Raw genomic sequence first — 22,811 nt, 5'->3', positions numbered from 1 at the left:
AGACAGCGGAGGGAGCCACTGAGTGAGTCGCGGTAGCCTGGGGTCTGAGATTCCTCTGCACTTCAAAGTGGGACGCGTTATGTAGCCTACTAGTTTCTAGCCAAATGCAACAGCTGGATTTCCCCCGTGCAGATGCCTTCTCCAGCCACAGCCCAGCAACAGCAAACACAACAGAGAGAGAGAGAGAGAGAAAGAGAGAGAGAGAGAGAGAGAGAGAGAGAGAGAGAGAGAGAGAGAGAGAGAGAGAGAGAGAGAGAGAGAGAAAGAGAGAGAGACTGATAGAGAGAGACCGATAGAGCGACAGAGAGAGAGAGAGAGAGAGAGAGAGAGAGAGAGACCGATAGAGAGACAGAGACAGAGACAGAGACAGAGACAGAGACAGAGACAGAGACAGAGAGAGAGAGCTCCCATGTCCGTCTTTCGGCCCATGGAGTGTTTGTTATTTATGTGTGACTGTGACCACGGCGGTTGCTTCCTACCCCCGCTGTTCGCTTCCTACCTAGAGCTTCTGGGTGTCGTATGCTTCTGGGATGACTGTAGCATTGGCAGATTGAGATTAAAACAACTACAAGAGCAAGCAGACACACTGTTCCATGCTCTCGCCAAAAGACTCACGACAAGCCACTCAGGGCGGTATCTCGGCCACATCTCGCTGCGATGGAGTTGTCCTTGAAAGCCCCATGGACCGTCACATCATACAATACCAATCTGTTACACTGATTCCCCTATTAAGTACAACCCGCAGAAGGAACCCGAGAAAGATTGAAAGAAAGAAAGAAAAATCTATGGGAAAGGAAAGCTTCTTTACTACTGCCAGGGTTCGCTATAATTTGTTGACAGTTAACTGCTGCTCTGGTATTTTTTTTCTCTTTCCCTTTCCTATTCATTTTACTGGAAAATGTTTTTTATTCCTCTGGTGAATCCAATCAACTATACAATCCCGTGTGTCTGCAGACACTAAGTCTTGTTGATGGCGTTTGGACAGGATCTCTGTCGAAGTCACTGGACAGGAGGAGGCCGGTGCTGGTAGTACTTTGACGAAACAAAAAGAGCTAGTGAGACTACCACGCTGACTCACTCATACTCACTCTCTCTATCAATCTCCTCTCTCTCTATCTCTCACTCTCTCTCTCTGTATCTCTCTCACTCTCTATCTCTCCCCCCTCTCCCTCCCTCTCTCTCTCTCTCTCTCTCTCTCTCTCTCTCTCTCTCTCTCTCTCTCTCTCTCTCTCTCTCTCTCTCTCTCTCTATATATATGACTCTCTATCTATCTCTATCTATCTCTATCCATCTCTATGCATCTCTATCTATCTTTCTCCTAGCCCTCTCTCTCTTCCCCGCTCTCTCTCTCTCATCCCTCTCTCCCCCCCTCTCTCTCTACCCCTCTCTCTCTCTGTCTTCTCTCTCTCTACCCCCTCTCTCTCTCTCTCTCTCTCTCTCTCTCTCTCTGCCCTTTTCTGCAAATGTGAAGCATAGTGTAGTAGGATCTGGCTGTGCCACGTGGACTCGGGCCGCCTGCCAAGGACTGTGTGTGCACACATGCATTGCCCCGAGCACGGCCCTGCAAGAGCGCCACGGTGAGTGAGTAAGGAGCTAGCTCCTGGCTGTCCCTGGGAGGCCTCCTCTTCCTCCAGAGTTCTCCTGCCACAGACTTTCATGCCTTGCCCGTTGGATCCATTGCTATTCACTTATGAGCAGAAGCAGGGGCGCTAAACGTGCGGGATAGTTTCTACATGAGTGAGGAGAGCACTTTACCGTCTCCCATGAAAATGAGAGCATACCTATCTAGAACAAAGTCTAAGCATTTCTTCAATAAGAGACCTTCAACTAGGTCCGAGCTGTCCCTTTCTGCTCTGGTTAGGCTGCTTTTGTCCTCCTGGACAACTGCTTGTTGTCTGCTGGAAATTCCTGTCCTATTAGGTGATTTACTCGTGGGTCATCTGGATTCTATGATAGCTTTTCATTCGGGTAATCTCGTTGATCTCGTTTTTTCCACCTCATCAAACATCCTTCAAACCAACAGAGCATACTAATAGGCAGCCAGGTATATACGTTTCCGGTATTTCGTTAGAAAATTGGAAAAAAATTAAATGTAGAGATTTGATCTGCCTCAGGTTATGCATACTCAAGCTATTAAGATTCAATTGTGAATATCATTGTTTTTTTTATGTTTTGGATGCCTGCTATCCCAACCCTAACCCTCTGCACAGAAGCCTTCCCCTTTCCAAAGGTCACAAGGAGTCTACTCGATCTAATCCTATCCAGGAATACTCTTTTGCACCCTGCTAATATTATTGAGTGGCCACTGTCTTTTGCCAGACAATGACGCACCAGTCAAAAAATCAGGACATCGAGAGCTTGAGAATAACACTACTTCATCTCCACTGTTTATTCAAAGCATCTGGACATGAAAGACCTCCAAGCATCTTTTTGCACTTTGCTTGCCCCGCTCCGAGCCTCACCAGTGACGGCACGAGCAGAGTCCGGCATCCTACGTGACAAAGATTTCCACAAATATCACTGTCGTGATCGATTGGGTGCCCTAACCGATAACAGATTGGCCAATCGTGAGAAGGATTCAAACTAGCGCTCGACATATTGCAGTTCACACCATAAACACAAATATTTATGCATTTCCTCCATAGTCACATTTAAATCTTCATTGGCAACAGGAATTCAATGACGGCACGAAAAGGGTCCACCGGAATTCCTTACATGACGCATCATATGAGAAGTAAGCAAGCGATAAAGCAATCTTCAAAGTCCCCGATTGACCTGACCTGGCCTGACCCAGGGTACGACTGCCAATACGACTGCAAGCACGACTGCAAGCATGCACCGTAGTGCACGCGGGACTCAAAGGCTGTGATGCGGCTGCGGGGCTATGACGGACACTGTGGCGAGCGCTGTGACGCAAGTGAGCTGTGAAAGGGACATTAGTGTCAGAGCAAGTTTGCCTTGACATGGACAAGGCCATCGTAATTCTATGCTTGTCCCCCCCACCTTGTTGCGGACATCGTCAGCGAGACAGAATATGGACAATGATGGTACATCAGCTGCATGAAAGCTAAACGTATGTCTGCTGCACACAGCTATCTAGTCTGTGCTAACATTGGGGGTGGTAACAATGAGAACAAACGACACTATTATGCCACCGTTCTTCTGTGGTGGAGTGGTTGTATCCAGATGGCACCTGCACCACGGGGACAGTAGACTCAAGTCAGAGTCTAAATATATAACATTTTATTGGAGATAAATAATAGGAATTAGCAAACTGTTGCTTCCAGAAAGTCCACTCAGACACTCTTTAGTAAGTAAGTAGTGGACATGCTTGAGTTCAAATAACACGGTGTCAAGTTGGTAGTCCTATTCAAAGCCTGCGCGACAAAAGGGATGAGTAAGACTCTGCACGGCCAGCCGGCCCCCCTGGAGCACTCTTAACACTCCAGCATCTCGGGATAACACCACTTATGAGCACACAATAACAAGGGCACTGGGAGGATTACAGGGTTGGGCTGGCATGGGTGTGGTATATACCGTTGGACCACACGATCCTCGCAGAAAATAACCCCACGGGGACGCCGCGAGATGACTACATGAGCTCTCAATTGTCACCAGCCGACTGACCTCGTCCTGCAGTGAGGGAGGGCCAGGCTAATACGCCCCTGACACACACACACACACACAGCGTTTTATTTCTTCCCTGTTTGTTTGGTGGATGAGATCAGGTTTTGCTTTGCTGCTAATAGAACTAGCATGTCAATGCTACGCTAAGTCGATTATCATTGACGGAAGGCCAGGAGAAAGGACTTCCTCGGATTCACTCTTATTTTGTTTTGTGGATTCTTTGCGAGTGTGTTTCCAATGAAAAGACACAAGGACAGTTTCTTCTTTCTTATATGTAAAAAAATAAGGGTTTTTATCTGGACGACGGGGACAAAATGTTTCTCTCATTTTCCTCTGGCAAAGGGTATTCACAAGAATAGCATCACGCTGTCGTAAAGTCAGATTCAGATAAAGTCAGGTCCTTTTTTATGCAGGCTAACGCTAGGCAACACGTCTTTACCAGAAGCGAGATGAAGAATCCTGTTGTGTAACATCATTTTTTTTTTTATAAATATTTTTCATTAACATGGAAACAGGACTATATGTCTGAGCCGTCAGTAAAGGTCCACGATATGCCGCAAAAAGAGACAAAAGTTAAAACTGTTGACTCTTCGCTATACATAAACTATTCACATCAACGTTTACCTTTCAGTTACATAAGGCTAAACATATCTGGTCTATAACATATATGATTGACATTGATACAAGACAAGTCTGTGGAAGACGATTAATAATACACACCGTTAGCTCGGATGACACAAGGCTAGAGAAGACTCCCTTTCACAGAGATATCTGATTTATGTGTACGATGACGTGCTCTACTATGCATGTGGTATTTAATCTGTCAGCCACGTTGTGTTAGGTTCACTCCCATGGTTGATAGGCTGTGACTCACCATATTGATGCTTTACAACTACGAGATGCACTAACATCATAGCATCCATAAAAACGAACCTGATTGTAATGTTTCAGCCACAAAATGAGTGCGAAAGTAGTGAACTCTGAGGCAGTTATGGGGAAGAAACATGTGCCAAGGGACAGCTGAGAACCTTAAGCACAACAGCCATGGAATGGAGTTGAACGTGGGTGGTTCAGCACATTACAACATCCAGGTTCAAGGAGGCATGATGGAATATGTACAAAAGATAAGATAGAATACAACTTTAGGTGTCCGAAAGGAAATTATTATGCCTGATATTGCTAAAAAACGAGCAAACAAAGATAGAGCAATAATTATAGATTAATAATTATAAGGTTTATAATAAGTAAATGCTCAGACCAGTGCCTAATAGGCTAAAGTAGGTTAAATTTAGTAAAATAAGTAAACTACCAATGACAAAATTAACTAAACGTAAAGAATAGTAAAATTGCACCTGAAATTGAGTTATATTAGCAATGATATTGAAAAAGGTAATAATAGCAATGTTGCAAGTGATATTCAAAAGTAATGTACGCATGATGGCCACTGGTAGAAAAGCCCTCATTTGGCATTGTTTGGTGCACCCAGGAGGTCTCTGAGGGGGGTGAGAGGTATTCTCCACAACACTGAGCAGTTGCCTCAGCATCCACCCCTCCAACACCTCAAGTTCCACTCTCAGGACAGAACCATCCTCTCTGATGAGATTATTGAGTCTGTGGGCCTCATGCTTAGACAACTTGGTGGAAGAGGGTAATTAGATACAAGTATAAGGAAAGTTCAACATCATTGTGATTGTGGTTTTGCTGCTTAACCTTTGTATAAAACCGTCACTCTGTCAGTGCTTAACAATAAAGAAATCAGAGACAGAACGTAAAAGTAAAACCGCCAAAGTGAGCTTCCTAAATTTCTGTTGCTCCTCTGGTCTTCGTGAGCCAAGAGTTCCATTGTAAGATGAGTTTGAACAACAGCAACAGGTGAATATATCCACCTGTTGCAACCAAAACAAATTGTAAACGACATGTGTTCCAACCAACGCACATCCAGAATAACAAGATCCTTATGCGCAACATGATGTGAAATAATAAGCGAATGCAGAGTACACCCCATCGGTCATTTTAGCTGACAGTAAATGCAGTGAGTGCATGTGTTAATATTGCCAAATGAAAGGGCTTGTGCCCGTTCGAGAGCTGGCTCTCCTCCACCTTTACCACCCCTGTAATTACGTCCTGATGAGGATGGCTGCCTCTCCTCTGTGGTGCTCAGCAGACTACACTGCCAAGCCTCACAGACTCACTCCACCCTCCCAGACCAAGTCAATGCACACAGGCGTACGCACAGGCTTGATGGCTTACTTCTCCTGCACATCAACCGTGGCCTTCCCGGGGCTGGGGGTGGGGGGGGGAAGATAATATGAAGCCAAATTTCTCGCGTCACAGGTTTATGCCTCGGCTCATCATCCCTGTGCGCACTGGAGCGTGCTTAATCGCTACCTTTTTGCATGTCACCGGCGATAGTACATCCGTCTCAGAGCGAAGGCACCCAGAGGACGCTTCCAGTGAGGCCGACCTCGGAGCGATCCGTGCCACGGTTAAATCACACAGGCACAAGACGAGGCTTGGAAACCCCAGCGCTCGACACTCCCTCTTGTTTACTCCAGCGCTGGGTTTTGATGTGGACGTGTATTTAAGGCAGGTGGTTGAGGCGCTAGTACCGAAGCAAACGGTTTCAATTAGGAGGGCGACTGGTGCCGAGCAGAGAGGTCGCCGCCGCATAACAAATGCGTATTTACTTTTTACGATCACCTTTTGGATTCCCCGCAACAGAGGCACAGATTGACCAAATGGCTGTAAAAACCCTGATTTATCGCGAGCGTAGTTTGCCTTAAATGTAGGCTTAACGAGGGAAATATGATTTAAGTCAGGGAAAATAACAGTTTCTTTGAAAGCCTGGCAGGTGTGACCTTCAGTGAAGTTGTAGCGGAAAAAAGTGGAAGAAACAGAAGGGCGGAAAATGTGTTGTTTGAGGGATCAACAGAAGTGACCACATTGATATAGAACAGATGCAGGATGGTTTATGTGGAGTTTATGCCTGGCCCAACACATTGCTTTCAAGAGCCATGTTACATCCTGCATCTAACCTACAGCACCTTACGAAGAATTTATAAATTATAGGACTCGATTGTATACACACAGCATACCCACATAGTATTATAGATTGACAGTACACAGAATGAAATAAATTAAGGAGATATGAAGCAACAGAAATTAGCACATGACTTCAGGGTTCAAAATCACACATGGAGTGCTGTCGTTTGAGATTCCCGCTGCACATCAGATTTTCCTTGACTATATCCAGGAGAATTCAAGTGGGACACTGGGTTCACAAAATGTCCTTGTAAAGGAAAAAAAGGTTTTACAACTCCAGGAAAAAACATATTTTTTATTTCTTGTTGGCAATCTATGGCAAGGATAAGTCTACCATCTGGATCGTGAATGTGTAGTGAGATAACCTTTGGGAATGAGATAGTACATGAGCGCACGTCTAGGAACAAGACCACAACAGAGTCTGAAATAAATCGTTCATTTATGTATCTATATCTACGGCCGTGCAGCCAAAGACTGAGGTGCTGCCGGGTCAACCCTCACTTCTCATGTGAAATGTTAGCGATATCTGTTGATATTTGCTGACATTAATGCCGCCGCAAGTCCCCGCTAAGATGTTGGATATTGGTGCCGAAATCGACGAAAATACATATACGCCGGTTGATGCTTTGTCACCTCCTTCGCTTAATAGAGTCTAACAAAGAATCTGGGAAAGAATGCCTCCCAAGCAAGGTATTCCCACATACAAAGGCCATAGTGTGATATGGTAGCCATGGATAGGGTCTGAAAATGCCTTCGCCTGGGTAAACCTTGATAACAGCCACATTGTATAACGATGTACCGACGAGTATTTTCCAACACAAAGCTTTCCAGGGCTAGATGATGCATCGAAAGCCTATAATTCCTCCTATGGAAACACACTGTGTTTACAGCAACAAATTTACTGCAAAGATCGACTCTCTCCTTTTTTACGGCGAGGGGGGCTGCCAGGTAATTTACAACCAATGCTTTTATAGGAGACTTCCCTTGGCACCCCGCGGCGCTGACCTTGTTATAAGGCCTAATGACCCTGGCTGGTGAATAGGAAGAGAAGTTAATGGAGGACCCTATGAGAGTGAACTCAGAGCTGGCATGGTGCGGAGGGGCGCCGCTGTACACATACCTCAGACTCGCTGCCAGTCAGGAAGACGGGGAAGAAGTCTTCCGCCGGGCCCAGCGGGCCGAGGAGGCTCAGCTGGTACTTGATGTGTCTCTGGCGCTCCAGGTCCGCTGGTTCCAGGGTGGAGGCGTGGCTCGTGGCGAAGGACGACACAAATGGATCTCCCTAGCGGTGGAAAAGGTATAGAAAAAGATTGTTCTGTTTATCCATCTGTCCATCTTTGTATCTGCCCAACCCCAACCCACAAATCGACCAACCTACCTACCTACCAAGTTATCTATCAAACAACCTGCCAACCTACCTACCTACCTACCTGCCAAGTTATCTATTGAACAACCTGCCAACCTACCGACCTGCCTACCTACCTACCTACCTGCCAAGTTATCTACCAAACAACCTGCCAACCTATCTAGTAACTTATCCATTTTTCTACCAAACAACCTGCCAACATATCCAGTAACTTATCTATTTATCTACTAAACAACCTGCCAACCTATCTAGTAACTTATCTATTTATCTACCAAACAACCTGCCAACATATCTGGTAATTTATCTATTTATCTACCAAACAACCTGCCAACCTATCTGGTGATTTATCTATTTATCTACCAAACAACCTGCCAACCTACCTACCTAGCTACTAGACAACCCATAAACATAATAAACACAACTCCTGGAAATGAATGACACAGAAGGAAGAACACAGAAGGTGATTTTCCTGGCAGGCAGAACTCGAGCATAACCAACCCATCTGCTCAACCAAGCGTTGATTGTAAAACACACGATGGCCATCTCCCCCGGAGAGCGTCGTTGTCGGACTCCTCTACCCGGCATTCCCTTCCTCTGCACGGTGGAAACGGAGAGCGATAATGACGCCGCGGAGCTTGCCAAGCATGCTGCCAAGTACCAGCAAAAAAAAGTTGAACAATCGCTCCTTCCACACAATGAGTGCTGTGGATGTATCATGAGAATCCAGAGGGTGGACCATGAGCTCATCTGGGGGGGGAGGGGGGGATTACATCAGTGAGGTAGGAGTTGTGTAACGGTCCTCTGGTGCAGAGCATGCTCTCAAAAGGAAGGCCTAGGAAGCTGACATAACTGCACGGGCCAGCCAAGATGAGACATCAGCGCGATGCTACGGATGGGTCTGTAAAAGGCCTTGGCAGGAATCATGGCAGGCCTGTTTTCCTTTTTGTTGGTGATAAGGGCCCTGTGGTCAGTTTATCATGCTAACCTAACACAAGAGCTCATTGTGGATTCCAGGTTCAACAGGTCAACTCAAGTCAAACTTTGTGATCTTTAAAAGGACCATTCATTTCATTCATGCCTCAGTCGTTAAATCATTTTGATGGCTGCTGTAGATCAAAAGAGGAAATGAGTGAGAGGAATTTCAGATCAAAAGCTAAAAGATGGTGTAATATAAACCACAGTGGAACAAAATGTGTTTGGCCACAAATGATTCTGGCCTCCAGAATCACATGGTGATCAATAAGTCACAGAGGTCCAGCAGGCTGCAGTCTAAATGCACAAATGTCAATTATCAAAACACAGCAGTGGGGCTAGCTTCCAATTTTCATCTTTGCTCTGTTTCTCTCTGAATATTACTCATTATTTACACATGTGACCCTCATAGATTGGACGTTAAGTGAAGAGTGCTTGCCTATTCAGTCGACACAGGAGAGACCGGAGAAGTTTAAGAGGGGAGCAACACCGACCAAGCATACTAAAACTTCCCTGACTATATTACCTTTTCATGGGGGCTGTTATGGGGACTGGTCAGATTTCAAGAGCAATTAACTAAATTGTAAAAAATAACATTGTACCATGGAAAATACGTTTAAGTGACTCACACCAGGGCAATTGGTGGACGTTCCCTTCCTCAGCGTTCAGAACGGTAAGTCTGGTGTCGACTCTCGCCAAGGTCTAAGACGGGTCAGCAGAAGGGAGCGCTTTTAACAGCCAAGTTGCAGGGCCGTGACATAAATACAGCCTTGTTGTGTTGATGCCATTTATATGAGAGATAACAGCAGGCAGGAAGAGAACCTCTTGCCAACGAAAGAACCCAGAGCATCTGCAACCTCGACGGTTTGGTGTCTGACACCACAAGGGCCGCCGCCTCGCTTCAGCAGTCAAGGAAAACATTGAAAAATAGAGCGATACCGTAAAGAAGTATTTTGGCAGATTTGGTGAAGGGTGGGCACAGCTGATTGGGGTTCCATTAAACGCAACGATATGCAGGACTAGTACTGGTCTAGGACCATGAGCCACCTTCCCAATGTCATTTCCGTCCCTGTGCTTTCAAAGGGGACTCAACCGCCACCAGGGGAGAGATCAGCTAAGCCAAGAGTTGAAGAAGGAAAAGTATTCAAGGATAGGTGCGCCAAGCTAGTTGAGGTGTGTGTTGGAACAAGGCCCTCCAGGTGGGAGGGCTCTCTTGCAAGATGTTGGTGGTCCCACTGTGACCCATCCTTTCTCCTTTTTCCGTCAGACGGAAAGACGTTGACGCAAATTTGTTTTTGCGTCAAGCTAGCAATATCTTGTCATGAGGTTAACATTCTGGTATTATTCCATTTTGATAGTTTCCGTCTTTATATATTGTGGCAACCCGGCCCGGGCCAATTAAGGAGATGCAGAGCACCTGAGGAACAGGTGGAGAAGCAGGGCTTGAATAGCCTGCTTCTCCACTCATTCAGGGCTCTCCCAGCCATGTGGCTCCTGTACGGAGAGACCGGTCCTCGTGGGTGACAGGATTCCACCCACGAAGGATGGGACCGTTGATTACTCCCAGGATTTTCGTTATTTTGTGTTTTCAGAGACTTTGTGTTATGTTTAGGATTAATGGTGCCTTTTTGTTTTTTCCAAAAATGGTGTCCTGTTTGGGAGGAGGTGGTTCGCTCACCGTGCCGTGTTGCCACGATATATATATATAGTAATTCGGTGTGCTGGCTCATGGTGGGTCTCGTGAGAGACCTCTCCTAACTGAAGGGCCGTACACCAACACACACGGTTTCCTTTATTCTCCTCAATCTGCTCCACCCTGCAACCTAAACAGAGTAACCCATGCCAACGATAAACCACCGCAGAGTCCTTCAAAGGATACATTCAAGCTCCCGAACGACACACTTACACACCTTGCCAATGTGAAAGGATTACAAAACAACGAAAGAAGAAGAGTACAGGAAAACTTCAGAATGAGATGCGCTCATCCTTCCCCACATGTTGCCCATCAGCACTGCGTGCCAGCCCACCTCCTGGTCGCCGGCTCCTCCGAGAGCGGGTTCCTCTTCCTCGTCGGACTCCTTGAGGAGCTCAGCCAGCCGCGCCTTCTCCGCTGGTGTCATCCGATAAGGGCCTCCAGCGTCCCCGGCAAGCTAACACGTTCCACGGACCGATGAGAAGGACAGAGGGCTGAAGGTCATCCATCACATCGCGCACATTCTGAAGTTCCCAGATCATTTCAGCTCCCTTCCCCACAAAACTATCAATATCTCCCCATGATGTTAAAATTCTAGTTTTTATTCAATTTTGATCTAGAATAGTAGATCTAGTAATAGTATAATAGTAGTTCCCGTCTTTGTATATATATTGAAATATGTTTTTCTGTCGTTTTACCTTCCTCATTGTTTTATGTTTTTTGTTCTCTGTGTTCTTTGTCATTTATGTGAATTTCTGCTGCGACACATTTCCCTATGGGGAAAACAAAGGTACTCTATCTCTCTATCAATCTATCTATCCATCCATATGTGACCTGTCTACACTATCTAGCGTTCGCTGGAACACATGACTGTCACATATGATACATACATATAGATTTCCACAACTTTCCACTGAGGGGAAAACAAACAGCAATAGAAATGTGTACCTGGTCACGTGATGAACTCAGGCACTGCTCCCCCTGCCCTCTGTGAAACATTGACATACCTCAATGTTTCTCTTCACAAAGTCTTTCTTGCACTTGCCCTGGGGAGTGGCAATCGGGGTGAAGTGGGGAGAATCATCTACCTCTGGTAAATGGGTCATATTCTTTTTACCTATCAGAAAATACATCTTTAAAATATAGGAAAAAATGATGATTACCAGTAGCTAGTGCTGACATCTAGAAATAAAGGAGAGACAGGAGAAGCAGCACACATGTCAGTTTGTCTCATTGCAAAAACGTGATTGTGTTTGGATGTTTCTTGATGACTGCATTCAGAGCTGAAAAAAAAAAGAAGCTGAATCTAATACTCAAAACCATTATAAATGGTTTTTATCCCTACTTCCTGTAGGGATAAAAAGTAAAGGGCATTCTTCCCAGCTCAAGGTGGCAGTTTCGTTTGCTGCTGGCGCCATCAAGTGTTGAAAAGTTTAAACTGATTCAAGAACACTGTGAGGCGTTCCAAACTTTCATTTTTAGACAGAATCACAAACGTGTTATGACTTGCTATTGAGTTCTATTTGTACAATCTTACTTTGCTCCTCATATTTGTTATATATTTCAACCTCATCAGAAGGTTGAGTTCTAAAGATGGGTTTACAGTCTACCTCCACTTTTAAATCTCAAATTAAACACAAATATCTATTTGGGCCAAAATATGACACAAAAATTACATTTTAGGAAAACTTTTCAATTAGTATCCATACCTTGATGAGGTGCTTCCAGTGCCAAAAACGACTTTGTGTTTTCAGCTTCGGCAGTAGATTCATATGTCCTTGGTATACTCTGCCATCGGGGTGGTATAGGGTCGATTTGTAGCAATATTATTGGTGTGAAAAGATTGACAACACGTATATACATCTGAAATCTGTATACAAACATCAACAATCTGTGTGAAAAAAAAAATCGACAAATATATGCAACAATTCCAAAAATGAAAATTAAGAGTTTAAATATTTAATGTATTTGCAAGATATGTGGCATTTTGTGTTTGTGAAATTAATTTATAATTACAGATAAACAAATGTAGCCTTCACAGATTGTCAATATCTTCACACAGTTTAGCACAGACAGTGTAGATCAAGAATTAAGAAAGCATCATGTGACACAGCCTAAAGCGATTCAATTCTCAATGGATCAATCTTCATTGCTGGCAAAATTAAACACAATTCTAACACCAAACTAAATAATAAACATGTAAGAAAAGGGGCTATGTATTTCATGACCCCTTTTCTTAAAAAAATGATAAATTGCCTTCTATCAGAACACATTCTCTATTGACATCTTGGGGCCGCAATTAAAATGGCTTGGCTTTTTTCATTCAATTAAATTTGCCCTGACGTTAAATAGAGGGGTTAAATGGTTTCCATTCAATTTATTGTTTATATTTAGAGTCTCAGGCTTAACCTACCTCTACTCAACCCTTGCTATCTATCTTGGCCCTACTTCCCTTTATTAGCATCAATTATTGGAACAGGTTAGATGTTGTGCGATGTGCTACCAGTTGCTAAAGTGCTAGGTGGTATTCACCCTAAAACAGGAAATGTATTTCAAGCGTGTATAATATCTTCTATTAATGGCTGCTTTTTAACTGTATTCTCTCTGACCCAGTGTTGTCCACATTCATTATTTCACTTTCATATCAATCTCATCGATGATAACCTATGGTAACCCTAACCCTCTTTCTTTTGGTATCAAGATTACATATTATAGCCCTTGTAGTTGCTGTGATATCTACCTTGGGTATGTTAATTAAGGCCAAAACCTGAGAAAGAGGCCTAGTGACAAATAACTTATTTAAAACCACAATTTGTTTACATACCATGTATTCGCTCCAACGCTTTTGACTCCATTCTTTCCTTTGTAACTTAACCTGGTTAAGCTTTAGTTCAGATGCAGCCAAGACAAAGTCCAATCTGGCCATTTCAACCAGTGCTTCTTGAGTTTTACAATCCCTATGTTTTCTGTTAGTAGGCATAGCCTTGGCATCTGAAAGAATGTCACATGTGCATGTTACAGTTGAAAAATACATTATGGTTCATTTTTGGATCTCCATAAACCCTATAGGAATACCAATTGTAAACTTAAATTATATAATGGACATGAAGTTGATCGTGCATGGGATGAGAAATACAGCTAGGCACATGCATGGTAAAAATAATGGTATACTTTCCTCTCTTTATAATTTAGAAACTTGAGACTGTCTACCTACTGTACACTAACCTTCGTCCGTATGATTTTGTAAGAGACTGCTTTCGCTTGTACTTGGCTCATCCTCAAGGTAGTTATCATCATTTAAGGTCATCGTGGATACCTAATAAAAGATTGTGCAACCACCAATATAAAATTTCCTTTATATTGGTTTATTGAGAGGCTTTGTTGAATTTTCGATTCTGATTGGTCAATTACCGCATGCTATATTCGGTGTAAAATGGAATAGGCGAGATAATGTACAGATGGACGTTCTTTATCGCGGAATGAATAAATTAATAAAATGTTAATTCAGCCTCATTAAGCTCTCGTTTCCGCTTTAGAATTAAAAAAATATTTGTGTCCTCATGATGGAGTGCGAATGCTTTAAATATCATGTAATGCTGACTTTCCTTAAAGTGAGATTTTGGAAAAATCGAAGATATGGGCCTTTTTCATATGGGCCTGTAGATGCTGGATTTTCTTCATATTTTTTACATCAAAGTGCGTTAAATATGTATTTGCTTCGTTGAGCAGATTTCACGTGAAGCCTTCTAGGATATCCCTGTACATGTTTTACTGTAAAGATTTATACTGTAGAGGATTAGGGCAACATTTGATTTTATATTTTAAATTGACTGCTGACATTCTAATTTTTTCTCAGACTTCAGACTTTATTCAGAATTCAAAATAATTCACGTATGGCGCTAATACTCTTCCGTAAATATAGGCCAATACATCTTTATTTATTTATTTATTTTTACCTGTGGGCTAGCGTACTCGTTCCTCAGAGCATCAAGGCGGGTTGAAAGACCGCTTGGAGTCCTGCTGACAACCTGAGGTTCGTCTGAGGACACGCTCGATGCCCGGCTACCTGGCCGCTCACTCGATGCAGACCGGGGTCTTCGATCCAGAGTGCCCCTCGTCATATCCGTCCTGGCTGTTGTTTAGTAGTTCTGTTTGAGGGTTTTAGCCAAACCAGACGCTACTAAAATACATTTTACGTTTTCGGTTGGTAACTATGGACGCCAACTCAACCGGATGTTTACATCCATATAGTTAACGTGACTTTTTGGTTTCTAAGGTTACGTGACGTCATCAGGGTCCACCCCCCGCCCAGCTGGGGATTCAGATTCGATCACTTCGGCTAGCGGGCTAGAGGTTACCAGGCTAGCTAGCTGTCACTTTAGCCACACTGCCTTTCGGTGTAATTGTATACCCCCTGTTTTCCAGTAAAACCTTATGTGAACCTGATGATGGATTTATACTCGTGTTGAATGACCACTTAGCGAGAGTGGAAGAGGTTGAGGGGGATACGAGGCAGTGTTGTGGTAAGTACCGTCGAGAATTGCTTTGCTATTGAGCCCGTTAGCACGCTAGCTAAAATAATATGGGATTAACCAACAGGGAAGCTAACAATGACAGCCCGGTAAAACGTTTTTCCTTGTATTCAGGTATTATATTTCCGAACATATCAATGGCGTGAGCATTCATGTGTTGGCGATGTTTTATAATAGCTGTCCTGTTGCATTGTTCTCTCTGGTGGGGCTGTAGGGCAACAACAAGGAAGCGAGTGGAAATGGGCGTGTAGCTGCATAGTCCGGCCGTTCCCAACCAGGTCACAACCACAGCTCATAGTCTAACTTTAACTCAACCAAACGTTCACCTGTTTGTCGATTTAAATCCAGTGCGTTAAATCAAACTGTATACGACTGTTTGTGAACAAGCGGAAGATCCTTTTTCGTCGCCGTGTTAAAGTACTAGGAAATAAGAACGTTCCTTCGTAAATTACGCCCATTTCACTGGCAACTGTCCAGTTTATGCAGAATTCATGCGTCATGCAGGTGTCCGCATTGGGTCAAGGTTTTCGGATTGGTCGCCATTGCATTCATGTTTATGTCTGTTTACGTTAAGTCCTCCTGTGTTCTTGCCAGGTCGGCTTGTGTCTGCCAGGAAAGATGTGCAATGGAATGGTTGCGTCAATATCAGACGCCTATTGGCCCTGCACTTCTGGCAACATACGACCCTTCTCCCTGCTTGTTGTTCTCGCAGTGTTGTCGACTGGACATGGCTTAGGTGAGTTACACAGTTGGAAGTTTTATGGATTCCACAATTACCACTGGGCCAGTGAGATAAACTGTGAAATTGTCTGATTAACAAAAATATACAAATTGTGTTATACATTAGTAATCAATTAAAATATCAGTCATGCATATGACTCATGTCTCACCTGGCACAATGTGGCAACTTGCTTTAATAGATAATCAACCTGCATGAAATCTTGGACGTTTACTTAAACCTCTGTTGAAAATTCAAATTACATTTGACTTGAATATTTAGATTGATCAGCCAGCCTTTTCCTCCAGTATGTTTAGTTGGGTCAAAGAGTGGCAATAGCTAGCAGACATTTTACAAAGGTGTGTTTACAATTGCATATATATTGCAGTCAATTGGCCAGTTTGTGGTTTGACAACCTGAGGAGGTTAGTTTCTCACCATCACAAGGCTCTCTTCCAACACTTAACTTAAGTTTACTTCAACCGTGGGGAAGCAATAAAAAGCCCCACACGCCTGACCCAGAAAACGCACAACACCATAAATAAGGTCAACAGGCAGACAGATTTGCAACCCTGCCAAAGCTGATAAGAAGTATAATAGCTTGTCCTGCCTACTTTCACTTGTTCCAATATCACATTGTAATATGACCCATTTATAACTTCTCCATATAGACCATAGAGTTACACTTACTCTTTCTATTCTTTCTAACTACATTTTTATGTATAGTCTTCTACCACCCAGAACTATCGTTCTAGACACAGGTGGCTCTCCTCTCATGGCTCTTGTTTTCCTTGCAGCTCAACAACACAGCAGCCATGTCGAGTCTCACGCAGGGCACACGTGAAGCTGCTACAATAGCCGCTTGATTTCTAGTCTAAAACCGCAAAACCTTTTCTCAGATCGCGCCCCTTTCTCCCCTCTCCACCCCAGGATGCGTGAGGCCCTACATGGTGCCGAACAGCTGGGTCAACCTAACGGAGAGCAACCGGGGTTCCCTCCCCGCAGGGACCGTGCTCCAGTACAGCTGTGACCCCGGCTACGTGGCGGACGGGCCGAGCACCCTCACCTGCACCCCGCTGGGACACTGGTCGGCGGAGCCGCCGCGATGCGTCCACAGTGGCCGTAAGACGAACATACTAGGTTATGTGGGGTTGGGTTTGTTTCATTTGCTTCTCTATAAGATATAGAATCTGCCTGCTTAAGACCGACCTGCCAAAGAGTTGAACACCCTTTTGAGGAGGTATGAATCACAGTCACTAGTTTGACTGTTCTTTATAAACGCTTGTGATTTATACTTCCTGAAGAGAAATACAGCTTTTTTCATTTGTTAGTATTTAACTAAGCACAGGAGGTAATTTGAGTACAGAGGTTACAGTTTCGTGATATTTACAACTATGGTTTCCACTAGGGCTGTAATGATATGCGTATCGAAACTGAAATCGTGACACTTAGAGCCACAAACCTGTCTCGCGGTGCGAGAAGGCAGAAGCGCGACACACCTTTCTATCCCTCCTATCCTTCCAGTCCAGATCCAGCCACATGATATTAGCTGTTAGTGCAGACAAATTAAATGTCTGGCTAAATTGTATCAATCAGGTCAAGTTGTCAGATTGACAGGCAAGTAGATTGACTACTTCATTCTTACACATAACCGGACTTGTTCGGTTCTTCACTAGACTGAGACACATACGCTACCGCTCGCTCTCCTCGCTCGTCTACTCAATTGCTGACGACACACACACACACACACACACACACACACACACACACACACACACACACACACACACACACACACACACACACACACACACACACACACACACTCCCCTGCTGTTTTAAAAATGGCAGTGGCGTATCATTTGTCCATAGTCAAAAAAACAACATGATTCAAGCCTGCCAAAGAGGGACCCTGTTGTGCGTTCTGTTCTACATGCTGTGCTCTCGTCTCCTCCTCATCAGTGTGTCGGACTCCCTTTGAGCCGGCGAACGGCGGCTACACCTGCCACCCGTCGCCCTGCCGCCGGTTCTCCGACGGAACCGTCATCGAGTTCTTCTGCGACCAGGGCTTCCTCCTCAAGGGGGACTACAAATACGTCACCTGCCAGGAGGGACAGTGGGACGCGTCGACGCAGGTCAGCTGCGTCAGCCAAGGTTGGTGGTTGGTTCCAACTCTAACGTACGTCATCGCTAAACTGCTATAAATGTCCCTTCAGCTTTGATGTCAGGATGTTGTGGAACCACGTGGAACCACGTGGAACCACGTGGAACAACGTGAAACGCTTGGGAACCGTGCCAGCTGTTAATTGTTGGCGAAGAAACCTATGTCTTTCTAAAATTACCTTAACATTTAGGGAATTTAGCAGGCGCTTTCATCCAAAGTGACTTACATGAGTTCATTTGTCAGAAGAAAGAGAAACAATAATATATCACTATCAGTACAGTAAGGATGTTCAAATCAAAATTTAACGGCAAATTTATTTTGGACTATTTATTTATATATACTAACTTTTACAGAATTATTATCAACATAATATATTTATTCATAAGATGTCAGAAACTAGTTGAATAGAGAGTCTGTATTTTTTGATGGTATTGATTAATCATTTGAACGGTATTTCTAAACACCCTTGATACCGCCGAGCCTATTTTGCCGTGACCTAGTGGTGTGTAACTCTCTTCCTCTGTCCCTCCCCCTAGTGTGTGTGAGGCCGGTCATGGTGCAGCACGGCTCCACCAACCTGAGCGAGAGCAACCGGGGCTCCTTCCCCGTGGGCACGGTGCTGCAGTACAGCTGTGACTCGGGCTTCCTGGTGGAGGGAGCCAGCCTGCTCACCTGCAGCCCGCTGGGCCGCTGGTCGTCGGAGCCGCCCCGCTGCATCCGGAGTGACGGTAAATTCACCAGCGCCCCGTGACCCTTAAAGGACCACGCTAGACCCAGTCTGGGGGATCGACCCAGTGTGTCCGTCTCTCCTGGCTTCACATAAACAGCCGTTCCCGATATCATTTGTCAAAATTGCTTTGCGGTGTTAATTCCGCTTGATGGCGTTGGAACGTGCGCATGCCTGCTACAATTGGAATTGCACAAACCAGTACATTGATGACAAAATGATGCAAGTAAGACATTGCTGTTGTTCACACTGGCGCTTAATGCTGTGTGTTGGTCAAACGTCAGGGTTAACGGACGCACTAGTGCGGCCAGCAGAGACGCTCCCCCATGGTTCCATCATCCTGCCTGCTTTCCGGAACACAGGGTCCCAGAGTAAGAGTCTCTCTAATGAGGAATCTGTCGATCCGCGAACAGTGTGCCTCCCCCCGTACGAGCCGGAGAACGGGGGCTACACCTGCCACCCCGCGCCCTGCCGCAGCCTCTCCCACGCCACGGTCATCGAGTACTTCTGCGCCGAGGGCTTCATCCTCAAGGGGGACTACAAGTACCTGACCTGCCTGAACGGGGAGTGGGACGACCCCATGCAGATCAGCTGCCTGATGGATGGAGGTAAACAGGGGACGGTTTATCTAGTTTTTCCCCTGCTGTCGTTTTTACTGTTCTTAGTGACTTTAATGCACTGTAACAGCACCATGAGATTTTCACTAACAATGAAAGGTGCTAGATAAATGAGATATATTATTCTTTTCATTAGTATAATGGCATTAGAAATCCTGTTTGTTTACTCCCATGTCCGTGCCGCCCCCCACAGACCGCGATCCAAAGCTGCCACTGGGGATGCCCACGCTGTCCATCGTGGCGTCTACGGCGAGCTCTGTGGCTCTGGTCCTACTGCTGGTGGTGCTGTTTGTGCTGCTGCAGCCTAGGCTCAAGTCCTTCCACCGGTGAGTGCGGTCGCCGGTCCTCCCTTCCCGGGCGCCTCTCATCTCGGATCATCCGGGTTCAGACCGTATGTCGGGTCAGGCGCTTGTTGGGTGGTTAACGTAGAGTGTCGTAATGTAACCTCACAGTAAAGCGGTGTTGTGTTCTCTCGGCCAGCCGGGATCAGGGAGTGACCGGGCAGCCCGTGTCCATCATGGTGGAGGGCGTCCAGGTGACCCTGCCCTCCTACGAGGAGGCGGTGAACGGCGGGGGGCCCCCCACCCCGGGTCCCGAGTCCCGGGTGCAGATCGTGCTGTCGGAGGGCGAGCAGAGTCCGGAGGCGGGCCCCTCCAGACCCTCGTCCCACCAGCACTCGGAGATGGCGGTGGTCCACACTTTACCGCCCTCCTTCTCCTCCTCCTCCTGCTCCTCCTCCACGCCGTCCCCCTCATCGTCCTGCTGGGCCCTGGAGCACCACGCAGGGGCCGCCGGCGCGGCCCCCTCCCACCATAACAAGCCCCCCACCAGCAGGGATCAACACAGCCTGTCCCTGGTGGACTCAGATATGGACTTCTCCGATGGTAAGGGCCCGGAACCGCTCGCTCGCTCGCTCTGCTAAGCAGCTGTCGTTGTTAGGGTTGTTGTTGTTGAAGGATGGTATTGAACTAGTGCTGTCAGTTTAACGCGTTATTAATGGCGTTAACGCAAACCAATTTTAATGGCGTTAATTTTTTTAGCGCGCTCTTTTGGCTTGGCAAACGTTGTCGTTTTTTCACCTGCTGTCTAGCAACAACAAACATCTAATCACGTTAGAAAAACGACAACACCATACCGGATCTAGCTACACCGGAAACTAAACAGCAAGCACGCCGCACAAACTTGTTGGGGCAAGCAAGGATACAGACCGGGTGAAAAACTCCTTAAGAGTGTGTGTATGTTTGTGTGTCACTCTGTTCGAGCCTGCACGAGAGTTCAATGTTGTCATTAGCTGTTACGTCTTTCTGACCAATCGCAGTTCAAGGCCCACCTGGGCTGTACCACTTTGGGAGGGGGCGCTCAGTTACTCCCTTCTAGACAAAATCGACTTGGTTGCGACGTTGACAGTATTTTTGTGTCGCGGTTGTTGAGTGAGTGAGAGGTTGCGGATGCACAGCTCAGGCTGCCGGACGGCGCGGCAAGGAACTTTTATAAATGCAATATTGTTATCCCACAGTAATCAGCCCGATAGCCCCGAAACATTAACGGCCCACCGGGAATTCTCCCGACTCTCCAGATTACCTGTGTGTGTGTGTGTGTGGGCGTTATTCGATAGCCTGGTAATGTGTGTAGGCCTACGTACGGTAGGAATATTCATACTGGTTTAAATAATAAATATTATAGTACTTCCCATCTTTGCTGAGCAAGAGTTTTGTTTTCGAAAGTTCAGTGATTGAAACAAATAAAAGCCTGGGCTATTGAAGTTTTACTGTAGGCCTACCAATGTCATGCACCTACCCGATGTCAATTGGACCGGGGTGAATTCAATGCGGGTCTCTCTTCTTATATCCATCCTACCAAACATATTTTATTACTGTCCTTCTCAACAATCTGATCTCACTAAAAGGCTAGCAGCACAATTTTAGCACGAAAGAGTTAATTATGACATCAATCGCGATTAAATATTTTAATCCCTTGACAGCGCTATATTGAACGTGTGGTCCTCTGTTTGTCCCCCTCCGCAGATATGCCTTTGTTGAAGGAGGCCTGAGACTGACCGACCGGACGCAGTGCCCGAACACATCAGAGACTGCATGGTGCCGTTGCTGCTTCTTCCCCACACTGTGGCGTTGAGCAAGACGACGGCAGCTGTCAACACAGAAGACCCCCCCCCCCCCCATCTGACCGCCCGACGCACCGGTTCAAACAGGCTGCTTGACTCTCAGAATCCCCCCCCGCACCCCTAGAGGGATGGGATTCCACATTGTACATACGTAAATGCTTCAACATTTTATAGGAATCCTTGCGTGTACTTAATGTCTGACTCAAATGCATAAGTTTGATCTTTTGGTCAATTCGGCTTAGCTTGCGATTTAGGCGCAAAAAAAAAAGAGAGAAAGCCCCATGAGGGAGCAGCAAGGTATGTATTTAGAGAGGGATCCATCTCATCACTATGTCTTGCCCAATGTACGTTGTTAACCTGGGGGTTAACACACTACACGTGCACCAGGAATGATGCATGAAGGCCTGCCAAGCCAACCCCGGGACTGTCATACCCAAGCACACATTCTTTTAATCTTTTTATTTTTCCCCTCCATTATGTCCAGAGTCACAGGACTCTGAAGACTGTGAGATGCGCGTAGACTGGATTTAACCATCTAGTGAGTCGTCTGGTCCTTTAGCCCAGAAGAGCTGGGGCCCTAGGACTTCTCTACCGTTTACATTCATACCCCTTCCAATGGCCTTAGCTTTTCACTTCTATGCACAAGCATCTGTAAGAAAAGGAATTCACTGGAATTGAATGATGTTTTCATAATGAATGTGAATTGACGTCGACGCCTTTCGTGATCGTTTTGTGTAGCTTTAACACACCTCGCCCCTGAAAAATGTCCAAACTTAATTTATTCTGGTTGCTTGCAAAGGCTGCTCTCGCTGAGTCTTGGTTATGGGGTTAGTATTGAGTGTTTATGTCCAGATTGCTGTTGATCAGCCACAGTTCTTTTATTTCCGTTTCTTTTTATGCTTCCACAATCCTGGAAAAAGGTTTTCTAAAAAGGATCTTTTCACAGTGCTTGGGTGGAACTCTACCGCAGGCATGTAATATCACAGCTTCTAATGTTGATGGGAAAATCTGAAACAAATTACTTATTGTTCATTATGGTATGTCGGAATTCAAGTTTACGTTTTGCTTTCCTTTTGGATTTAGCAATGGACTTTTTTTGTTTTAAAGATTGTATTTTAATATTTGTAAAAATAATAACTTATGTTTTAACTGTATATAATATGTTCATTCAAATTAAATATTATTTGAGGTGTCGATTTTACCATTGTTTTCATTGTTATTTTTAATGCCAC

The 22,811-nt window shown here is 45.2% G+C and overlaps 2 protein-coding genes across 5 annotated transcripts in view; one reads left to right on the top strand and one right to left on the bottom strand.

The window, feature by feature from the left end:
• Positions 1-14,968, bottom strand: part of fsip1 (fibrous sheath interacting protein 1) — a 29,374-nt gene extending 14,406 nt beyond the window's left edge. For both annotated transcript variants that reach the window (XR_009525778.1, XM_060052194.1), the window contains exons 1-7: positions 14,657-14,968; positions 13,926-14,016; positions 13,525-13,691; positions 12,410-12,488; positions 11,708-11,817; positions 11,035-11,157; positions 7,790-7,951 (exon numbers count right to left, since the gene is read on the bottom strand). Coding sequence is in view for 1 of the 2 variants with exons in the window: in XM_060052194.1 (XP_059908177.1) it covers positions 7,790-7,951; positions 11,035-11,157; positions 11,708-11,817; positions 12,410-12,488; positions 13,525-13,691; positions 13,926-14,016; positions 14,657-14,821 (897 nt within the window). In the remaining variant the exon portion in view is untranslated. The remainder of the gene's footprint in view (positions 1-7,789; positions 7,952-11,034; positions 11,158-11,707; positions 11,818-12,409; positions 12,489-13,524; positions 13,692-13,925; positions 14,017-14,656) is intronic.
• A 56-nt stretch (positions 14,969-15,024) lies between these two features.
• Positions 15,025-22,780, top strand: LOC132457839 (sushi domain-containing protein 6-like). Of its 3 annotated transcripts, XM_060052192.1 has the most exons (10): positions 15,029-15,223; positions 15,447-15,510; positions 15,827-15,968; positions 16,880-17,071; positions 17,912-18,103; positions 18,650-18,841; positions 19,203-19,448; positions 19,651-19,783; positions 19,938-20,341; positions 21,482-22,780. In XM_060052192.1, exons 3-10 carry the CDS (start codon positions 15,851-15,853, stop codon positions 21,505-21,507), a joined length of 1,503 nt encoding a protein of 500 aa, XP_059908175.1. In that variant the 5' UTR covers positions 15,029-15,223; positions 15,447-15,510; positions 15,827-15,850; the 3' UTR covers positions 21,508-22,780. The 3 variants fall into 3 exon arrangements, with proteins under 3 accessions (XP_059908176.1, XP_059908175.1, XP_059908174.1); XM_060052193.1 differs by lacking the exon at positions 15,447-15,510 and having other exon boundaries at positions 15,025-15,223; positions 19,254-19,448; XM_060052191.1 differs by lacking the exon at positions 15,447-15,510 and having other exon boundaries at positions 15,030-15,223.
• The last annotated feature ends 31 nt before the right edge of the window (positions 22,781-22,811 follow it).

The sequence above is a fragment of the Gadus macrocephalus genome, chromosome 5, assembly GCF_031168955.1.
Source record: "Gadus macrocephalus chromosome 5, ASM3116895v1".
Classification (NCBI taxonomy): Eukaryota; Metazoa; Chordata; class Actinopteri; order Gadiformes; family Gadidae; genus Gadus; species Gadus macrocephalus.
Note: the sequence above shows the minus strand (reverse complement) of the source record. Positions and strands in the feature narration are given on the sequence as shown.